This window comes from Ictidomys tridecemlineatus, chromosome 3 (assembly GCF_052094955.1).
Source record: "Ictidomys tridecemlineatus isolate mIctTri1 chromosome 3, mIctTri1.hap1, whole genome shotgun sequence".
Taxonomy (NCBI): Eukaryota; Metazoa; Chordata; class Mammalia; order Rodentia; family Sciuridae; genus Ictidomys; species Ictidomys tridecemlineatus.
Genome location: NC_135479.1, coordinates 74,368,436 through 74,389,889, shown reverse-complemented (window position 1 = coordinate 74,389,889; position 21,454 = coordinate 74,368,436). Strand labels below are relative to the sequence as shown.

The window sequence follows — 21,454 nt, the reverse complement described above, 5'->3', positions numbered from 1 at the left end:
TTTGTGCCTAGTCCTTGGCCTACTTTCCCAGGTTTAGTTCTGGCCTAGGGCAGCCTCCTATCTGCCACACAATGGTTTCTCCCCACGGCCCCAGCCAAAGCAATGACTCAGGACAATTCCACCAACAGGCCAGGGCTTTCCTCAAGGCAGATTAGTTACCATGGGGACCGTCTCAGTTCCAGCCAAGGAGATGGTGGGGGAGGCGTCTAGTCTTCCTGGGTCCCTGTCCAGTTCCTTCCCTCCCACTCAGCCAAACAGATCAGAGAAACAACGCATTCTCGCATTCTCGGCAGGAACTGCCGGTCATTGCTTTTAATCAGAGGATGTGGTGTGTGAGGAAAGCAGCAGTGCTGGTGCCCCCTTGTGGCAGGATGCTCAGGGCCTCAGCCACAGTCCATTTCAGGGTCCTCCATGTCTGTCTCCGTGGCACAGAGGTCATCCAGGGCTGCCTCTGAGCCAAAAGGAAGAGGGAGGGTTCAATGATGAAGGCCTGAAGGTGCTAGGACCTGGGGGAAGTCCCACCTGTCCTCCCCCAGCACCTGCAGGAACTAACCAGTCCCTTCCATGCCCAGGCCTTGCTCCCTCAGCTATTATGAGCAAAGTGATAACAAAGGCAATTCAGATCAGGATATTCTGGAAAAACCGTGGCTCTGCAAGGCCAACTCAACAAATATGGGCAAAGGGCAGCCCAATATTTTCAGAAGAACCACAGCATTCAGGGCAGAAGGTCCTTTGAATAGGAATCTGACTTGCTCACAAGGATCAGGGAGAACCCACACGTGGGCTTATTGGCTCACCTTCACAGTCGGTCACATCAGGAAGCCCTCGAATCAGCATGCTGACCCCTGGCATCACCTGGTCATACTGATGCAGGACTTCCACACAGTGCACAGTAAAGAGCTTGTCCTTCTGGGAAAGACTGTGCAGGAGCAACACTGTGTCTCGCAGACACCGCACTGTCCGCTTCTGCTGGTCAGTCTTTGGGAGCCCCCCTGCCCTTTGCATGGTCAGCCACTGTCTGTGCAGCATCACTGTGAGAACTCTAACCACCTGGAGTGAGAAAGTGTGCAGACTGAGGTTTCCAATCTTTCTGTGCCCTAACACCCTGTTCAGCCTAGCTGCCCCAGGGGAGCAGGGCTCTAAGTGGGTCTTGTGCAAGGTTCCTTTATTCACAAACAGAGCTGCCATGTTGTTGGCACTGGATACTCACCTCTACATTGCATTGACAGTCAGAGCCAGTGACTGTGGGGGGAGGGCTATACACACCCAGTTTGGCCAGGAGCCACACTGCCTGGAATAAAAAAAAAGATTCTATTTTATCCTGTCAGAATAAGACCCTTGTCATTGTGCAAGGGCTCTTTCAGGCATCTCCTACAAGAGCTCTAGCTGCTTTGGCAACTGCTTGCCTGTACAAATGGGGTCTTAGAAGCAGTGGTATGGGGTTTCCAGGCTAGACTCAGGACTAGCACCTGAATTTCACCAATAACTCGCCTGCCTCCAGACTCGGATTTCCAACTACCAGGCCCCAAAGCCAGGATAGCATCAATTATCAGGTAACTCAGCTGAGTCCCATTACAACCTGTATTGCATCTGTGTGGGGAGTCCCTAAATGAGTTGCTTGATAAGCTGCAAGCTGCTTGATAAAAACTCTTGTTACCAAAAAGAATTAGTCCCCTTTCTCGCCAGAGAGGAGGAGAGAATTTGTGGTCTTTTAAGATGGGGCGATGAGCAATCTCCATAAGGTTCCCTGTTTTACCTCTTGTTCCAGCTGAAGCCACTGTATCTCTGAAGCCGCCTTATCAGGCCTTGATGTGATGTACATGTACAGCAGCAGAAGGAGGCAGCTTTCTGAAAAGGATACCCCTATCTCACTCAGGGTCCCCTTTCTGCAGAAGCCCTCAGGAGGCCCCTGTCCCTGCCCCAACCCCTCCCTCCCTCTGTAAGAGTGCAGGCCCACCTTTACCAGAGTGGGAACAGAGTTGAGGTGCAAGGCTATCATGGTCCACTAGGAGGGAGAGCAGCTGGACAGCCAGCAGCACACAAGGCAGGGGTGTCTCTGGGCTGAGGCACCGTGGCAGCACTGGCAACACACACTGGAACCTGAAAGATGGGCCCAAAGAAATGTGACACTCCTTAAAAGGAGATCTGGTTCAGCCAGACCGTTTTGGGTTGGTTCTCACACTGACTACTTAGTATGAAGCTGTCTCATGTGAATGAATGGACATTACCTTCACTGCAGACTGCTATGGCTCAGAGATGACGGCCCTCACCTTGCACAGCAACACCCAGTAAATGGGAGCGGATTCCCTGGACCTGGGATGCCTGGCCTCTACAAGCTCCTGGTCTCTTCCCTGCTTGTGCTCCCAAATAGGGATGCAGGGCATAACTTGGTAAGTTCTTGCTTACCACCACAGGACTCAAGAAGTGACAAAAAATGGACCTGGCTATGGCTGGATGTTATAAGGCCACTCACAGAGCAAGGAAGACCATTTTCTCTTCAGTAAACACTGGTCACCTCTGCTGTCACTGTGGGGTGTGCATGGGTAAGAGGCTCTGGGTATACTTTCTCCCAGGTCTTAGGGGGAAAGGGATAGTTATGACCAAGGGACCAAAGAACCAAGTCTCAAGGCAACTGCTGCTATTTGCTCAATCGTCCAGCCTGCAAGAGCATGACAGGGAACTGGCCTGGTGACTGGGGAGCCATCATCTAAAACACTCTGTGGGTTAGACTATATAATATCTTAGCATGAAGATCAAGAATATCCCTCAGTATGTCACTATTTGGGTGAACTCATTTTATGGCATGTCCTGTAAGCATGGAAGAAGTTGCATTTTCTTTAGTTGCCAGAGACCCTGGAACTTTGTGGGAAAATGGAACTTAACCTGGTTACCTGCTCTCATTGTTCAGCTGCAAGTGGCCCTTAATTAGTCACTAAGGCTCCTGAAAGTATCTGCAAGAACAATTCATCTTTGTATAAAACACAGTGGTTTCCAAGTTATTTCTTGCTAGAACAGGGAACTTTTTAAAAATGAAATTTCATGTATAGCCTTTTTATACAAGAGAAGTCATGCTGTTCCAGTTAAAACTGGGAATGAGCTAGGTGCAGTGGTTCACAAATGTAATCCCAGTGACTCGGGAGGTTGGGCAGCAGGATTGCAAATTCAACTTGGTAAGATCTTTCAAAAATAAAAAAAAGGCTGAGCTGGGAGTAATGGTGCATTCCTGTAATCCCAATATCTCAGGGGGCTGAGGTGGGGGACCCCAAGTTTGAGGTCAATCTCAGCAACTTAGTGAGGCCCTGTCTCAAAATATAAAATCAAAAGATCTGGGGATTGGGGCTCAGTGGTAGAGTGCTTGCCTAGCACACATAAGGTGTTGGGTTCAAACCTCAGCACCACATAAAAATGAAATAAAGATATTATGTCCACCTAAAACTAAAAAAAAAAAAAAAAAAAAAAAAAAAATTAACACCAAAATAAAAACCCCTTCTAACTCTGAACCCCAAACTACAATATAGTGAAAAGACAAGGGACAAACTGCTTTGAAGACTGGGTAGGTAAAGATTGGTAGCAGGAAAGACGGAGAGTTTCCTGGCTATTTGTACTGTATCACATACTATGTTCAAACCCTGATAGCATCCCCTGCCCTAGTTTTCTCTGAGGCAAAAAGAGAGCGGTGTGTTAGTGGGGTTCAACTTGAGCATGGAAGTATGAGGATTTTTTTTTTTAATGCTGGGGACTGAACCAAGGGTGTTTTACCACTGAGCTATAGACCTAGTCCCTTTTATTTTTTGAGACAGGGATTCACTAAATTGCTGAGGCTGGCCTTGAACTCAGTGATCTTCCTGCCTCAGTCTCCTAAGTCACTGGGATTAGAGGCATGCCCCACCAGGCCTAGTTAAGCATGGAGAATTCTGAAGAGAAGCACTGATTGAGAGATGTGTCAGAGAGTTAGGCAATGGCTCAGGACAGAGTTGGTTTAGAACCAACCCCAGAACACTCCCTATGGGATTTTTCAGACAAGTTTTCCTCTCTCACCATAGGGTTTATTCAATAATTACTGACTAACTGCTTAGAGTGAGCCAGGTTCTGTGTGAAGCAGAGGATGCAGGGCCATGTATGTCACATGAACCAGCGAATGGAGGGCATCTGTGACTGGCCTATACTGACTATCCATTAAATTGCTATTTTTGAATACCTCTGGGGACAAGTTCAACAGGAATGGAATGGGGTGCATCTACTAAGAGAAATGGTATGAACTTGGTTTCTAGAATTCATTCACTTAATATACATGAAAAAGCAAATAGTCACTGTGAATTGGCTCTTGTGTAATGATTCTGTCCCCTACTGTGTTGCCCATATTGTGCTGTAGTTGTATCCAACTCTTGAGCAGCACCTTTGGAATGGATCAGACCAACCAGAAAATATTCACATGGAAACTAGGATCCAGAAGTGTTTTTAGGGAACAGGCTGCTGAGCTCAGAGATGAGAAAACTTAAAAGTTTATGTCCAGTCAGTGGAATCATTCCAACACAAGCGCTGGCATCTTGGAAGAGTACTATGAGGGAGACTGGACAATGGTGGGTTGGATGGTGTTTCTATTTGCTCCCATCTCACAGCTCTGGACTCTCAAGTTAGGAATTTTTTTTTTGTACCAGGGATTGAATCCAGTGGCACTTAACCACTGAGCCACATCCCCAGCCCTTTTTTTAATATTTTATTTACAGACAAGAGTCTCTCTGAGTTACTTAGGGCCTCACTATGTTGCTAAGGCTGGTTTTGAACTCACGATCGTCCTACCTCAGCCTCTCTAGCTGCTGGGATTATAGGGCATGTGGCTCTAAGTTAGGAATTTATGATAACACTGTAAACTAGGTTCATTATACTTCCACTTCTAACACAGCCTATGAGAGGCAAGCAACAAGTAACTCAAGTTAGAGGTAGAAACAATGATGAGAGGCAGATATTCAGGAAGGTCAGCTTGTGGCTGCAGACCTTCCCCATACCCTCTGCTTCCTTAGGGAAATTCAACAAACTTAAACATGTTGTGCCACATAAGCTTCACCCCTGTTCCATTATCTCAGGTTCAGGGCCTCTTGGTTTAGCCTTTGTCCTGGGACAGGATACTCTTCCACAGTGGCTAACAGCTTCCTTATCACATGTGTCTTTTGCTTACCTGCAGTCTAGAATTAAACCACACAAACCCCACTTATTTGGTTATCTGACCTGTGATCCCACTTCTTAACACCTCAGAACTATCTGCACCAAGCAGAGCTGAATAGTGGGATAAGTGAAGATGTAAGCAATGTACAAGGGCCAAGAGGTCAGAGAAGACACATAAAATCATGCCTCCCTTGCTGCTTTATACCTGGGCAACAAATCAGAGGAAGCGTTTTCAGCTAATTTCACCAAAACTTTGAGGCACTGGCTCGGGACACTGATGTGAAAGTGACCTGTTGCTGCAGAAGAGAAAGCCAGTAAGTGAAGTAGCATCTTCAATAGTGGATGCAGTCCTTGGTCGTCCACAACCTCCTTGGGGACTGAGATTGTATCTCCACAACTCTGTCTGTGAACCAGGCTCTCATTTCCTTCCCAAGCAGCAGAGTCTGCCTCAACTCCTGATAGTAAGAGGCAGACAACTGCTCTGCTGTGGCACACCAGGTGCTGAAGAATGCTAAGTGAAGCTGCAGAGAAACCTTCCAAGTTGCTAACTGAGTCATCAGGGTTGGCCTCTACCCCAGAGCTCAAGCAGGAGGTATGTGTTGGAGAGTCCCCAGGTGCTCCACTCCTCTTAGCAGCTGCCAAATCCTGCAGAGCCTGGCAATACAAGCCAATGAAGAACTGGATAAGGGGGAGAAGGTGCACAGCTCCAGGAAGCTGGCAGAGTGGGAAGGCCATTTTATCTCCTTCTGTGTCTCCATCACATAAGCCTTGATTCCTGGCAATCAGATTCAGTCCTGTGAATGCCAGATTCTGTGCTTCTTTCAGGGCCAAGGGGCAAAACGATCCACTTCGAGAATTTGTAGCTCTGAGGCCTGAAATCCCAGTCAAGGTACTGGCAACAAACAAAACAAAATAGATAAGGTCAAGGGCCTCAAATAGCCTGCCTGCCAAATTCTCCAGTCTCTCTGCACATCCCATAGATCTCCCAATGCTGGTCAGGGCCAGAAAGGGATTGACTTTCTAGAGACAAGTTTTTCAGGAGTATCATGCTTACCTGCCAAACCCTGGTGGCTGCAAGAGGGTGCTAGTAGGAGTTTCAGAACAACTGCTTAGGAGGTGACAAAGACTTAGGGATGACCCTGAGATCAAAGGCTGCTTCAGGAGCAGATTTATCAAAATGGAACCTGTAGGAGAAAACAAGGTAACCTAGAAGGTTCTGACATGTGAGACCTTTTCTATGGCTTCAGAAGGAAAAGATGAGAACTCTTTGGATGCCAAGTGTCTTCTAAGCTGACACAAAGCTCTGTAAGATGCAGAAGGCTCTGGGATGTACCTGCTCTTTGGCCCCCCCAACCCCTTTATTTTTGTGTGTGTACCAGGGATTGAATTCAGGGGCCCTCGACCACTGCCACATTCCCAGCCCTATTTTGTATTTTATTTAGAGACAGGGTCTCAATGAGATGCTTAGAGCCTCGCTTTTTGCTGATGCTAGCTTTGAACTTGTAATCCTCCTGTCTCAGCCTCCTGAGCTGTTGGGATTACAGGTGTGTACCACTGTATTTGGCTTCCTTGCCCTTTTCTTTTTAGAGATGAAGTCTTGCTGTGCTGCTCAGGTTAAACTCCTGGGCTCAAGCAATCATCCTGCCTCTGTTTACAAGTAGCTAGGACAACAGGTATGCACCACTGCACTAAGCTTGCCCTTTCCTTTCTTTTTTTTCAATTAATTAATTCATTTTGTGGTTCTAGGGATTGAACCCCAGTAGTGCTCTACCATTGAGCTACATCCTCAGTCCTTTTTGGAGTTGTAGAGATAAAAGATGTGCACCACTGTGCCTAGTTGCCCTTTCCATTTTATAAAGTCATAGTCTCCTACTTGCCTGAACTCTGCAGGTCTGCCTGGGGCATGGATTCTCAGAGAGCCAGACAGTTTACAGGCAATTATACTGTGTGTGACAGAAGACGATAAGAGTCATGTAAGTCCCTGCAGGAAAAGCAGGAATTTTTGGTACCTTGAGTCTTTGACTTTTGCATCCAGCTATCAGCAAAACTTTTCTGTACCTCTTCTTGCATTTTGGGATTACCTCTCAGGCTGTGGGTCTTATTATCTGAAACTAGAAAAAATGAGAATCAAAAGTTGAGCATAAAAGCACAGCTGCAACTCTGACATGCAATGAATTTCAAACACAATCAGATTGTTCTACTTCTTTAACCTTGGATAAAGAAAGACTCAAAGCAGCTCAAGATCCCTCACATCTTTTGCCTTTCTCATGCAAAACAGGAATTCACAAAAGAAAAATCAAGCTGTTTGCCTTACTTCAAAATGAAATAATAAGGTGAAAACAGTAACCACTAACAGTTATACAGGGCTAAGCAAGGTCAGACACTGCTCTAAGAGTTTTAAACATATTAGCTCCTTTGCTTCTCAAAGCAATCCTACCAAGAGGTGTTATCATTCACTATTTAGATATAGGAAAGTTGAGACACAGAGGTTAAGGCACTTGCCCACATCAGCTAAGCCAATAAGTAATGTGGATGGGATCTATATCCAGACTATTAGGCTCTACTATCTGCTTGTAATACTATCCTGCAGTACCCTATTAGTTGCTAGACACCAAAAATATGAGTGGTCTGCAGTTTCTCAGGAGTGATGTGATGGTCAGTGATTTGAAAAGGCTGATGGTAAGAGTTGATGTATTTGAATTATACAATCATCTAGCATGGCAGAATCTCAGAGTGAAAACTATTAATGTAGATGATCTTTCTCTAGACAGTGGCAGCATTCCCTGTCTAGAGTGGCTATAAAACTCATGGCTGGACTATAAAAGGAACACAGGTCCCTGCAATCTAGCTATGTTTCTGGTATGGTCCATGTAAAATGACTATGATGGTTTCAAAAGATGGTCACAGAGGATGAGGATGTATGTAGCTCAGTTTAATGGTAGAGTGCACAGCAGATGAATAAACAAACAGACAAAAATAAACAAGAGGGAATGGAACCACCATTTGACCCTGCTATTGCCCTTCTCGGACTATTCCCTGAAGACCTTAAAAGAGCATGCTACAGGGATGCTGCCATATCGATGTTCATAGCAGCACAATTCACAATAGCTAGACTGTGGAACCAACCCAGATGCCCTTCAATAGATGAATGGATAAAAAAAATGTGGCATCTATACACAATGGAGTACTATGCAGCAATAAAAAATGACAAAATCATAGAATTTGCAGGGAAATGGATGGCACTAGAGCAGATTATGCTTAGTGAAGCTAGTCAATCCCTAAAAAACAAATACCAAATGTCTTCTTTGATATAATGAGAGCAACTATGAACAGAGCAAGGAGGAAGAGCAGGAAGAAAAGACTAACATTTAACAGAGTCATGAGATGGCAGGGAAAGGGAGAGAAAAGGGAAATTGCATGGAAATGAAGGGAGACCCTCATTGCTATACAAAATTACATATAAGAGGTTGTGAGGGGAATGGGAAAATAAACAAGGAGAGTAATGAATTACAGTAGATGGGGTAGAGAGAGAAGAAGGGAGGGGAGGGGAGGGGGGATAGTAGGGGATAGGAAAGGTAGCAGAATACAACAATTACTAATTGGGCATTATGTAAAATTGTGGATGTATAACCGACGTGATTCTGCAATCTGCATTTGGGGTAAAATTGGGAGTTCATAACCCACTTCAATCTAATGTATGAAATATGATATGTCAAGAGCTTTGTAATGTTGTGAACAACCAATAAAAAAATTAAAAAAAAATAAATAAATAAACAAGAGCCAGGTGCAGTGGCACATGCCAGTAATCCTAGCTGCTTGGGAGGCTGAGACAGAAGGATTCAAGTTTGAGACCAGCCTGGGTGACATAGGAGACCCTGTCTCCAAATGGAAAATAAAAAAGGGCTGGTAGAGTGCCCCTGAGTTCAATCACCAGTAAGGGAGTGATGATGACAGATAAATAATCAATGTGCCTACAAATTCTTTCCCTTCAAACAGTACAGCCTCTTTTCCTTCCCACTGAATGTGCCAGATCCTCATTAATTTGCTTTTGACAGAGAACGTGGCAAAAGTGATAGTATGTGACTTCTGAGACTAGGCCATAAAAAGAAAAGCTTTTTGCTGGATCTCTCTGAGTTTGCTGGCTCTAGAGGAAGCCATCTATCAAGTTATGAGGCCACCCAGTAGCCCCATGGAAAGGGATTATGTTGTCAGTCATGTGAAAGAGCCACCTCGAGAAGGTTTCAGTGATTCTAGTCCCTATAGAGCTAAGCCATCCTCATTATGTCCCACCTGAATTGTTAACCCACAGAAATCAGGAGAAAATAAATAATTGTTGTTTAAGGTTGGGTAGTCAATTAAACTATAATAGATGACTAATAGACTGACTTACCCTCTCTGCCCACAAGAGACTTGTATCCTGGCTCTGTCTGGCAAGGGTGGGGAAGGGACATGTTAGCATTAAAAGACTCCTTTGTAGGGAAAGATGTTTTTCCAAACTGTGGAGAATATGCTTCTGGCTTTATAACCACAGAAGGGCTTTTCCTAGGACTGGAAAAAGTTAACTGTGAAAGCAAAGAAATGATCTACTAAAATCACTTAAAATACCTTGTTAGAAAACTTTCAACAAAACTTAAACTTTTCATGTCTAGGTGTTTGACCAGACTGCATCTGTTATTTATATGTCATTCTTTGTCCAGGAACACAGTATAAAATGTTCATTTGGTTATTTTGATCTAAATTACTGAAAAAGTATTTCATTTATTTTCATATTCTCCTAATCAGCCAAAAATATTGGCCATGATTCCTTTACCATTTCCAATTCCACTGAAACTTTTCAACATGAAACAACCTATTTTTTTTAAAATTTATTTTTTAGTTATAGTTGGACACAATATCTTTATTTTATTTTTATGAGGTGCTGAGGATTGAATCCAGGGCCTCACATGTGCTAGGCGAGCACTCTACCTCTGAGCCACAATCCCAGCTCCCACCCCCCCACCATTTATTTATTTATTTATTTGGACACCATGGATTGGATCCAAGGGTGCTCAATCACTGAGCCACATCCTTAGCCCTTTTTTATTTTGAGACAGAGTCTCATCAGGTTGCTTACAGTTTTGCTAAGTTGCTGAGGCTGGCTTTAAACCTGACATCCTCCTGCCTCAGCCTGACAAGCTGCTGGGATTACAGGCCTGTGCCACCATACCCAGCAAAGAAGCTAATTTTTAATAGGGACTATTAGAAAATGTGTTGAAAACTGAGCAAGGTGTTCAGAGCCAACATCTTCATATCAGAGAAGCAGTCTTAGCCCTCTGATCTGAGGTTTTCCTGTTGTTAGCTCTCTTGTCTCACCTGAAGTTATATAAGGCAAGAAGTTCAATTATATTCCATGCCTGTTATGAGCAAAGGCAGAATATTTAATACCAGAAAAAGTTACTGTGACTGACATTGTTAAATTTCAAGACTAATACTGACAGTGCCAGACTGCTTTGCCAGGCAAAGAAAGGGCAGGATACAATTAAGCTGAGCACATCTGCTCAGCAAAGGAGGGGCTGATAGACAAAGGTTCCAAGGAAGCAAATCATCGGAAATATTCTAAAGAACTAGGATTGAAATATACTCATGCTTGGGCAAAACCTGTTATGTTAAATAAATAAATTATATTGAAATGAAGACTGGCCCATCCCACAAATTTGCTAATTATTTTTCTAGTCTCAGGTATTGTGTTTATAATGTATGATTCAGAGAAAGTATTTCCAGATGGTGGGCCTTTATGCTGTGATACCTGAAATCATTCAGCCTGATCCAAACCATCTTTGAATTCTTTACAAAAGAGGACCTCTGACCAGGTGGCAGGATCTCAATGGTCTGAGAGAGTTCTGTAGACTTTTTACTAAATAATGCAAAACTTAATAATTTCTCCAGCACTATCCTTACCTGGCATGGGAAACAGAAGAAACAGCAAGTTTATTTGCTCGTTCACTGCTCTGAAGCCTTGTCCTTAATTCATTCATTTCTGCATCTTTAAACTGGAGTTCAGACTGCAATGATTGGAGCTGAAAGACAAAGGAAATATACTTGCAATGTCACCACCACATTCACAAAAATATCTCTGGGTTTCAAAATCCTAAGCTAGAAAAAGAAATACAGGGCCGAAAACTAAAAAATAAATATTAAAAAAAAAATTCTCTCTCTCTCTCTCCCCTCTCTCACTCTCTCTTAAAAAAAAAAAAGAGTAAAAAAAAAAAAGAAAGAAAAAGAAATACAATGAAAAATACATATGAAAGTTTGCTATGATACAAATGTCCTAAAATATCAAACATTAGCCTTCTTCCTAAAAGATAGCACGATACTTTTAACTATTGTGAAGAAAGTTTGTGAGGGTTTAAATCTTGTCCCATCATTTACTTAACCTGGCTGAATCTGTAACATAAATTCTGTCTTCTTCATACTTGGGAGGATCAAGAACAATGAATATAAAATACCCAGCACAGAACTTGAGAGGATGTCGTATCTTAGCGGTAACATATTTCTTTATTTGATAGAGTCTTGCTATATTGCCCAAACTGGCCTTAATCTCACTATCCTGCTGCTTTAGCCTCACAAATAGCTGGGTTATAGGTGTGTGATACCATACCTGACTGTTATATTTTCATCAACATAGTGGTCACAATTCCAGGTCTTCATGAAAGTCTTAGCAGGGTATCTGGAAGTTTTACCTAAATCCTGTATGCATATATGTGTGTGTGTATTTACGCTGTGATTCCTCAAACCATTCAGCCTGATCCAAACCACCACTGAATTCGTCACAAAAGAGGACCTATACACACATACATACATATACAGAGGAAAGAAAAAGAGAAGCAAGGGTGGGGTGGTGGTGGGGGAGACATCAGATGATTTGCCTCCAGGCCTGTAGCCAAACAGTATTCTCCACATACACATTGTACCAGACACAGCATCAGTAACAATAAGTGCAGGAATGTTTGAATCTCTTAATACCCTTTCTGGGGCTGGGTTGTGGCTCAGCAGTAGATCGCTCGCCTGGCACGTGGCAGGCCCTGGGTTCAATCCTCAGCACCACATAAATAAATAAGTAAATAAAGGTATTGACAACTACAACTAAAAAATAAATAAAAATAAATATTTAAAAAAATTACCCTTTCTAGTTATTTTCTGAAACAGATAAACGAGTCATGAAGCTTAGGTCATTACCTTGAGGTCATCACTTGAATGTGATGATGCCTGGATTCAAATTCTAGTTTGGCTGACTGCAAATTCCTTGCTCTTCTCACTTACATTAAAACTCAACTACTGGGCTGGGGATGTGGCTCAAGTGGTAGCACGCTCGTCTGGCATGCGAGCGACCCAGGTTCGATCCTCAGCACCACATACAAACAAAGATGTTGTGTCCGCTGAGAATAAAAAAAAAAAAAAAAAAAAAAAAAAAACTCAACTACTGTGCTAGGCACATGTGTGTATTTAAAGTTTGCTGAATGAAGTAATGGCAGAATAAGACCCTATGTCCTTTAGGCTAAAGCACTGGGAAGTGATGAAAGAAAGTGGTGGTATATACTGGTTACCTACTATTTGGTTTTTCTTTCCAGAACAGCATCTCCCTTTCCCTGAGATATAATCATTTCCCTATCTTAGACCATGTGATTTGAATGGGAGCTGTAATCTCTTTGGTATGGCAACTGGTCCAGGGATAGACACCCAACTCAAGTTTGAACTGTGCTATAGAGTTATGAAATAGGAGTAGGAGCTCAGGAGCTACTGGAAAACAAACCCTCTGTCATAAGGATGGAACCTGTCTACAGCATAGAGAATAAAAACAGGAGTGAGATGAAATCTCAGAGTACTTTTTATTTGCATTTCCCTGACTGTCCTGGTAAGGTTTAAGTCATTTGAGGCCCCAGTACACCCCTGTCTTCCAAGACTTAGTTATGGAGTCCAGTACATTTCCTTTTGGACTAAACTAGATCAACTGAGTTTCTGATTACAAAGAACCCTTAATTAAGCATGTTTCTAGAAATTCTAAGCTAGTGATTTATTCCTGGCTACCACAGCAAACTCAAGTTCTTTTTCAACCCATAAGCAGACTCTAGAAGAAAAGTGAATGGCAATTTTCTAAAAGCAGAAAGTATTTAAGAAAAACAAATAACTAAACAGATTATTTCTTGAAAGAAGAAATACAAGAGGCCAACAATTATATAAAAAAATGTTTAGCTGGGTGTGGTGGTATATGCATGTAATCCCAGTGATTCAGGAGACTGAGATAGGAGGATCACAAGTTCAAAGCTAGCTTCACCAACTTAGGCCCTAAGCAGCTTAGCAAGACCCTGTCTCTAAATAAAAAATAAAAAGGGCTAGGGATGTGGCTCAGTGGTTAAGTGCCCCCATGTTCAATTCCCAGTACCAGAAAAAATTAAAAAAATGTCCAACATCTTTAGCAATCAAGAAAATGCAAATTAAAATTATGCTGAGATTTTATCTCACTCCTGTTAGAACGGCAATCACCAAGAACACAAATAATAAATGCTGGTGAGGATGTGGGGAAAAGAAGCATTTACAAACTGTTGGTGGGATTGTAAATGAATATAATCACTATGGAAAGCCCATATGGAGATTCCTCAAAAGACCAGAAATGAAGGGGCTGAGGTTGTGGCTCAGTGGTAGAGTGCTCACTTAGCACGAGCAAGACCCTGGGTTCAATCCTCAGCACCACATAAAAATTAACAAATAAAATAAAGGTACTGTGTCCAACTACAAGTAAAAAATAAATTTTAAAAAATCTTTGGGCTGGGGATGTGGCTCAAGGGGTAGTGCGCTCGCCTGGCATGCATGTAGCCCGAGTTCGATCCTCAGCACCATATACAAAACAAAGATATTGTGTCCGCTGATGACTAAAAAATAAAATATTAAAAAAAAAAAATTCTCTCTCTCTCTTAAAAAAAAAAAAAAAAAAAAAAAGACCAGGAATGGAACCACGTGACCCAGACATACCTTAGTATTTATCCAAAAACATTAAAGTCATCATATTATATCAATACATTCATGCTCAGGTTTATAGCAGCACAATTCACAATAGTCAAATTATGGAATCAGCTTAGGTGTTAGTCAACTGATAAATGGAAAAGGAAATGTGGTACATATATATAATGGAGTTTCATTCAGCCATAAAAATGAGCAAAATTATGTCATTTGCAGGAAAATGAATGGAACTCGAGAGAATTATGACAAGTGAAATAAGCCAGACTCAGCAAGTCAAGGGTTGTTGTGTCTTCTCTCATATGTAAAAATTAGAGAGAAAAAAGGAAAAAAAAAAAAGGTGAGATAGAAGATTTCATGATAATAAACGGGAAATCAGTAGAGTAGAGGAGAAGTTCAGGAGGGAAGGAAGAGAAGAGGGAAAGGGGAGATACTAGGGAATGAAACTGACCAAATTTATGTCATGTGCATGTGTGAATATGTAACAATGAATCTCACCATTATGTATAATTATAATGGACCAATAAAAACAAAGTAAAAATGAAAACAAGCATAAAATAAACTGTTGAAACCTCTTTGGAAGATTTATAGGCAACACTGATCATTGCTTCTAAAGGAACTCAAGAGCAGCAAAGATGCTGTGTCCCTAACATGCAAAATAAATGCTCTAAGTCACCTTTTTGGAGAACTCCTTTTCTTTGTCACAGAGTGCTTGGGTTTTCTCTTGCTCAAGAATGAAATGTGATCTTCTCTGTTCTTCTAGAATGAATTCCGTTTGATGTAGTGAGTCCCGCAAAATTTTAATTTCCCCATTTTTAATGAGGACTTCTTCTTCCATTGCCTTCAGCTGTAAATACCAGATTAATAGCAGATATTTAGCAAGAATAGCTTAGGGGCTGAGGTTGTGGCTCAGCAGTAGAGTGCTTGCCTAGCACATTCGAGAACCTGGGTTCGATCCTTAGCACCACATAAATATAAATAAAATAAAGGTATTGTGTCCAACTGCAACTAAAAAATAAATATATTAAAAAAAAAAAGAATAGCTTAAAGACATACTTGTCACTAATACATGCAGAATCTTTGGGCTTTAACAGGCATTTAACAACCTTTGTCACAAATATCAAAGAACTAAAATGCCACATTATGTTTCTAGTTCTCTTAGGACCTACAGATGGTCACATGAAATATGTCTTTCTTGTTTTCTCACAAAACTGCTAACAAAATAGCAACCTTATGATGTTGCTATTTTGTTAGCAGTTTTGTGAGAAAATATATACTATAAATTCATCTCAGTGCTTTCACAGTGTATATCTCTTTTTGGATCTGGTGTATAGTTTTTTTTTTTTTTTCATTCCCTTGCCTTGCTGTTGGAAATCTATTTAGTGTCTTTTAGTCTAAATTTTCTGGCTTTCTTTCCTCAACCATCTTTCATTTCATGGGGACAAATCTAGATGCTTGTTTTAAAATCTTTTTTTTTTTTTTGTTGCTGTTGAACTGGAGATTGAAACCAGGGCCTTCCATATGCCAGGCAAGTGCTCTACAAAGTTACATTTCTAGCCTTTAATTTTATTTTGAGACAGGGCAACACCAAGTTGTCTACAGTGGCCTGGAAATTTTGATCCTCCTGCCTCTGTCTTCCAAGTAGCTGGGCTTATAGGTGTGTGCCATATCTGGCTGTTTTAAAACTTCATTTTAGCGGGTTGTGGTGGCATATGCCTGTAATCCCAGCAGCTTGGGAGGCTGAGGCAGGATGATTGTGAGTTCAAAACCAGCCTCAGCAACTTGGTTAGGCCCTAAGCAACTCAGCGAGACCCTGTCTCAAAGTAAAAATTCAAAAAAGGGCTGGGGATTTGGCTCAGTTATTAAGTGGCCCTGGGATTAAACCCTGGTACCAAACAAAACAAAACAAAATAAAATCCCACTATTTTTTTTTTGGTACCGGGGATTGAACCCAGGGGTACTCTACCACTAAGGTACATCCCTAGCCCTTTTTATTTTTTGAGTCAGGATCTTCCTAGGTTTTCCAGGCTGGCCTTGAACCTGTGATATTCCTGTCTCAGGCACCTAAGTTGCTAGGGTTACAGGCATGTGCTACTGTATGATGAGCTCAGTGATAGAGCATCCCTGGTTCAATTCCCTGTCCTGTAAGCAAGCAAGGAAACAACAAAAGAAATCCCACAAGTTGTCACTTACCTTTTCTTTAAGTTCTTTGTATTGTGTCTGAAGAACTTCTAATTCAAAATTATCTTTAACTGGAGCACTTTCTCTGTTTTTCCCTGAAGGATTTTTTGACATTCCATCTAATCTGCGGACCTTATGAACACCTATAAAAAACAATTCCTGTGTACATTTTTGGACCCAACATTTTCCCACTTTTGCTAGAAAATGCAGAATGGAATTGCTCTTTAAAGCAAAGTAGAAAAGATCTAGCAAGCAATATACATCAATATTTTCCAACCTAAGAAAATAATGTAAACATATAAATAATCCTTACAAAACAACAGACCCTGTACCCTCTCTCCAAAGCTCATTGAATTTCAAGGGTCTCATTTAAATGTTGGAAGGTACCACAGAGATTTTACAGGCCAGAATTGTGATTTACCAAGCACCCAGAATATGGCAGGTATGATGGGAGTCTCTAAAGATACAATGGTGATGAAAATGATCCTTACCATTACAGGACATTCAACAAATAAACACAAGAATAAATATAAAATTACAACTATGATAAGAACTGCAAAGGACAAATACAAGAAAGCCTATAATAGTGGAATCTGACTCAAATGGAACGTCTAGAATGCTTCCCTAAGGAAGACCTTACTGAGCTGAGAGCTGAAGGACAAGCAAGAATTAAACATATGAATGGAGATGGGGAATTGGTGGAAAGGACAATTAAATACAAGAAAAAGCATGTGCAGTTCCTATATTGTAAGGAAGCAGGGAAAATTCAAGAAAGAAAGAAAGGTCTGTTGTGGGCTGGGGATGTGGCTCAAGCGGTAGCGCGCTCGCCTGGCATGTGTGCGGCCCGGGTTCGATCCTCAGCACCACAAACAAACAAAGATGTTGTGTCCGCCGAAAACTAAAAAATAAATATTAAAATTCTCTCTCTTAAAAAAAAAAAAGGTTTGTTGTGGTTAGAACCTAAAGAGAAGAGAGGAAAGAGAGAAAGGGTCAGACCATGTTGGTTGGGCTTTGCAGAGTGTTAAAAATTGGTCTCTATATTAGGAGTAGTGAGAAGTTATTAAAGGGTTTTCTTTCTTTCTCTCTTTTTAAGCTGCTGCATAGGGTTTACTCCTGCGTGGATTAAAGGGTTTTCAATATGGATACACATATGCATCTATCTGAAACATGTCCAGAACTGAGTTCTGAAAACATGACTCTGGCTGTGGTGTGAAGGGAGTCAAGACTGGAAATGATGAGTTAATTTAGTAGACTGCTGTCTAGGGTTAAGTATCATGGTGGCATAGATCAGAGTTGTTAGAAATGATGTGAATAGGATGAATTCCAGAGACGAATAAAGAAGATAAAGATTTAGAAAGGAATTAGATGTAGCGTTAAGGACAGGGGAGAAGTTGCCTTATGACACTGGATGGAGAGTGGTACTAGTCATCTGTCACATGAACAGTTGGTCATCAGTGAGTACTTTCTAAATTTCTGTTTTGCCTGTGCTGCAGATGCTGAGGGCTGAATTTCCAGGAAATAACTTTTTTTTAATAATGTCTTAACTGTGAGGTACATATGTTAGCTGACCTTAAGACCATTCTTTTTTTTAAAAAAATATTTATTTATTTATTTTTTTAGTTCTCGGTGGACACAACATCTTTGTTGGTATGTGGTGCTAAGGATCGAACCCGGGCCGCACACATGCCAGGCGAGCGCGCTACCACCTGAGCCACATTCCCAGCCCAAGACCATTCTTTCTGGCAACCTGGCAGGATTTCACTCATTCCCCAACTAGAATATGATCTCCATTGTAATGGTTAATTTGAATTGTCAACTTGATTAGATTAAGAGATGCTGATGATTAAGAAGCTTCTGGGTGTGTCAAGGAATAATTGGCATGTGAGGTAGCCAACGGAAGTGGAGACCCTCCTTAAGTATGGGTAGCACCCTTGAATAGAATGGTGGCTTGGATAGAATAAAAGTTGGAAGAAAAAGGAAGCAGCAACAGATGCAAGCTCAATTCCTCTTGACCAGGTTCTAGATTGCTGCAGGGATCCTCTGAGGATATCTGGACTCTCCCTTCTTCACTCTGTGACTGTCAGTGATCCTCCAGAGTTTCCAGAGCCTTTGATCTCTGACTAGTACCCTCTAGCACTGTAGATCCCTCTTGTTCTGGGCCTTCAGCCTCTTGGACTGCACAGCTACTTGTTCCTCCAGCTCTCCAAGCCTGCAAGCGGCCACTGTGTACTATTCAACTTCTGGTTGAGTAAGCCAATCTGATAAATCCCCTTTTTATAATTATACTTCCTGTTGATTCTATTCCTCTAGAAAACCCTAATACATCCATGGAGGAAGGAATTTTTAACCTTTGTTCATTGCTAGGTCTGCTGTAATTCCTAACCATTGGGCACCTAGTGCAGAATATTGGTTGTACAAAATAATAAATCTTTCATGTCTTGCCTCTGCCAGGCCGCTCCTCTACTCATACCGCCAGAAGGACCAGTGGCTTCATAAAATTTAAACTCTGTCACTTGGGTTGTGATGGTTCTGACAGTGGTGGTAGTTGTGTTCTAAGGATCTCTGCTTAGAACCAAGAACCACATGGCCTAAACTTTAGAAAAGAAATGTTAATCTAGCTGTCCACGCTTCATATCGGCTGTTTGATATTTTGCCCCCACCCCAATCACAGTGTTTTTGGAACACAACCGCTGCTTAAATCAGGGTTTAAAAAGTAGAAAAGGCAGTATCAGTGCTAGACACAGGGGCAGCACTCGCTTCAGGATTCCGAAGCCACAGCCCTCAAGAGGCCAGGCGAGGTCTGCGCCACCCGCCGGGGAAAAGACCCTCAGGAGCACTCACTGGATACTTCCAGAACGGCGGCCGGGCATTGGCTCAGGGCCTGTGACGCGAGGATGTCGAGCTCCTCCAGGTCATCGGCGGTGAATTCCCCCTGCGCACCGAAGGGGTCTTCGGGATCCGGGGAGGCGGCCACCGGGAAGCCCCGAGCTCGCTTGCTCGGAGGGTATCCGGTGCCGGGCGGTGGGCCAGGGCGAGGTGCCAGGGGCCCGCTCCGCCTCCTGCTGCCTGGCCCGGGTGTCCCAGCCATATCTTCTTGGGGCCCCAAGCGTCCGAGGGCGCTGATCCCAACACAGTGAAATTGAAGCCTTAGCAGGACCAACCGCCCGCGCGCCGCCGCTCGCCTCAGCTAGTGCCCCGCCCCCGAGTCCAAGGGCCAATTAGCAGCCAGCTGCCAGGCGCCGAGAAATGACATACAATAGGCGCGCGCACCGCAGCGCTCTGCCAGACCCCTGACCATCTGGCTCCGCCCCGCTCCGGCTGGCGCCTAGCGCTAGCGGCTGGATTCGCTAGTCGGCGGTAGGACTCGGAGCGGCGCTGACAAGCATCTGTCAGTTCTCACTCATGGCTCCGAGGCCCCTCCCTGCGCTGTGTGGAATAGAGTCGTGCAGGATCAGTTTGGCTTCACATTCGCACATGTGCCCTTGAATTGAGGCAGGTAGCTTCAAGGGATCTAGTCTCTTTTACCTCACTTTTTTACTTTTACCTCGCCTGACACACCTCTCACTTACCAGGAGACTCCCTAAGGGAGGAGGCTGGAAGAGCGAGGTTGAGGGGGGAGTATGCGTGGAGCTGTTGTGAGCAGGGATCTTCTAGAATAAGTAAATGTTTCAAATGTTTGCATTTCCTCTGGGGAGGTCTCAGGAGCAGGAAAGGTCTGAGGTAAAAAAGGATCCTGAGGAATATTGTGCTGGTGTTGGAGGGAATGAGAATTGCTCAGACTGTTAACATTCATTCATGCCTCCGAGAGTACAATAGTGTTTTTGTGCCAAGCGCTGGTTGTATAGAGGTGAATGAGGCTCAGGAGGTAAAGACTTTCCTTTCCTGGAAATGTCCTCTAGATTTTCCTACAGGTTGAGTGGAAGTTAGCCAGAAAAATATGTAAGAGGCTGTAGCACAGGGTTTTTTCAGACAAGAATTCAACATGGAAAGCCAGATAATAAGTTATCTATGGCAAAAATGGATAAATGCCCCTGGGTTCAATCCGTGGTAAAAAACAACAAAAAAACCCCACACCTTTTTATAGAAGGTAAAGCTTCACAAAGGAGCACGAATTTGAGCCGGGTTTGAGTGCCTGCCAGGATTTTGAGCAGCAGTGGTGTGCAGAACAGTTAGCAGCAATTAGGCATTGGTATTGGAGAGCAACTTTTTTCAATCTTGACTTTTTCAATCAAGACTTTTTTCATTCTTGCATGCTCAGTGAGTAGCCCATGTTTGCCAAAACATTACATGTAAGATTAAATGAAAAGGGAGATGTCAGGGCCTAGAATGCCTAAAAATTCAGTCTTTTAAAGCAACTGGTAGATTCCTTCAGATAGCTGCCCAAATGTTGAGTGGTTGTCTTAACTGCTTCATGCCTCTGGTCCTGGAAACAGAATCGTTCTTTTGGTGGAAGGGATTAGGTTGACCAAATAAAAGAGCAGTAACTTCCTTTTAGGGCAATGCACTCAGAATGGTTGTCTACAGCAGCACAGGGCTTGGCAAGGCCCCATGAGTAATGCCTAAAACCCAAAGAAGGTACTGCTAACTGCAACTTTCTGGAGGACCCAAACTAGTGTCCCCCCCCCCCATTAATATCATGTTCATTGTAGTCATAAAACAGTTTCAGTCTACCAAAACCTTTTCTAGAGTTGGGTGTGATGGCATACACCTATAATCTCAGCAACTTGGGAGGCTGAGGCAGGAGTATCACAAATTCAAAGCCGGCCTCAACACAGTGAGACCCTAAGCAATTTATCCAGACCCTGTCTCAAGTGAAAAAGCAAAAAAATGGGCTGGGAATGCGTCAATGGATAAGTGCCCAGGTTCAATCCCTGTTAACAAAAAAACCCTTTTTATAGTTCTGATTTAGTAGTCTCAATGATTTGAAAGTCCTTTTAAAATACAAAGCTTATCATTATTCCCAAGTTCTATCAAGGCCTGGAGAGGAAATCAAAACTGGTGGCTCTTAACCAAATGTTTCAATAAATATACATGTAGGGTGTGGCCATGCATGTGTGTAATCTCAGCTACTTGGGAGCTGAGGCAGTTGGATGGCAAATTTGAGGCCAACCTGAGCATT

At 42.8% G+C, this 21,454-nt stretch overlaps 1 protein-coding gene across 5 annotated transcripts; it reads right to left on the bottom strand.

Annotated features, from left to right (window-relative positions):
• Window positions 1-275: 275 nt before the first annotated feature.
• Window positions 276-19,554, bottom strand: Atrip (ATR interacting protein). Of its 5 annotated transcripts, none has more exons than XM_078043147.1 (13): window positions 19,177-19,554; window positions 16,348-16,478; window positions 14,831-15,001; window positions 11,101-11,219; window positions 9,554-9,711; window positions 7,173-7,268; window positions 6,218-6,347; window positions 5,369-6,055; window positions 1,958-2,100; window positions 1,757-1,848; window positions 1,211-1,291; window positions 798-1,050; window positions 276-451 (listed from the first exon to the last, which is right to left on the bottom strand). In XM_078043147.1, the coding sequence occupies exons 1-13, from the start codon at window positions 19,421-19,423 to the stop codon at window positions 384-386; spliced, it is 2,376 nt and encodes a 791-aa protein (XP_077899273.1). In that variant the 5' UTR covers window positions 19,424-19,554; the 3' UTR covers window positions 276-383. The 5 variants fall into 5 exon arrangements, with proteins under 5 accessions (XP_077899273.1, XP_077899274.1, XP_013214918.2 ...); XM_078043148.1 differs by having other exon boundaries at window positions 1,964-2,100; XM_013359464.4 differs by having other exon boundaries at window positions 7,173-7,274; window positions 19,177-19,553.
• Window positions 19,555-21,454: the final 1,900 nt, after the last annotated feature.

What these genes read in the sequence shown, in the direction of transcription:
- Atrip (XM_013359464.4), bottom strand. Translation starts at nt 19,423, where the DNA reads ATGGCTGGGACACCCGGGCCAGGCAGCAGGAGGCGGAGCGGGCCCCTG. An exon ending in CGCCGTTCTGGAAGTATCCA is followed by an intron (nt 16,479 to 19,176) that starts GTGAGTGCTCCT and finishes TGTTTTTTATAG; the next exon opens with GTGTTCATAAGGTCCGCAGA. An exon ending in TCTTCTGTTTCCCATGCCAG is followed by an intron (nt 9,712 to 11,100) that starts GTAAGGATAGTG and finishes AACTTTTTCCAG; the next exon opens with TCCTAGGAAAAGCCCTTCTG.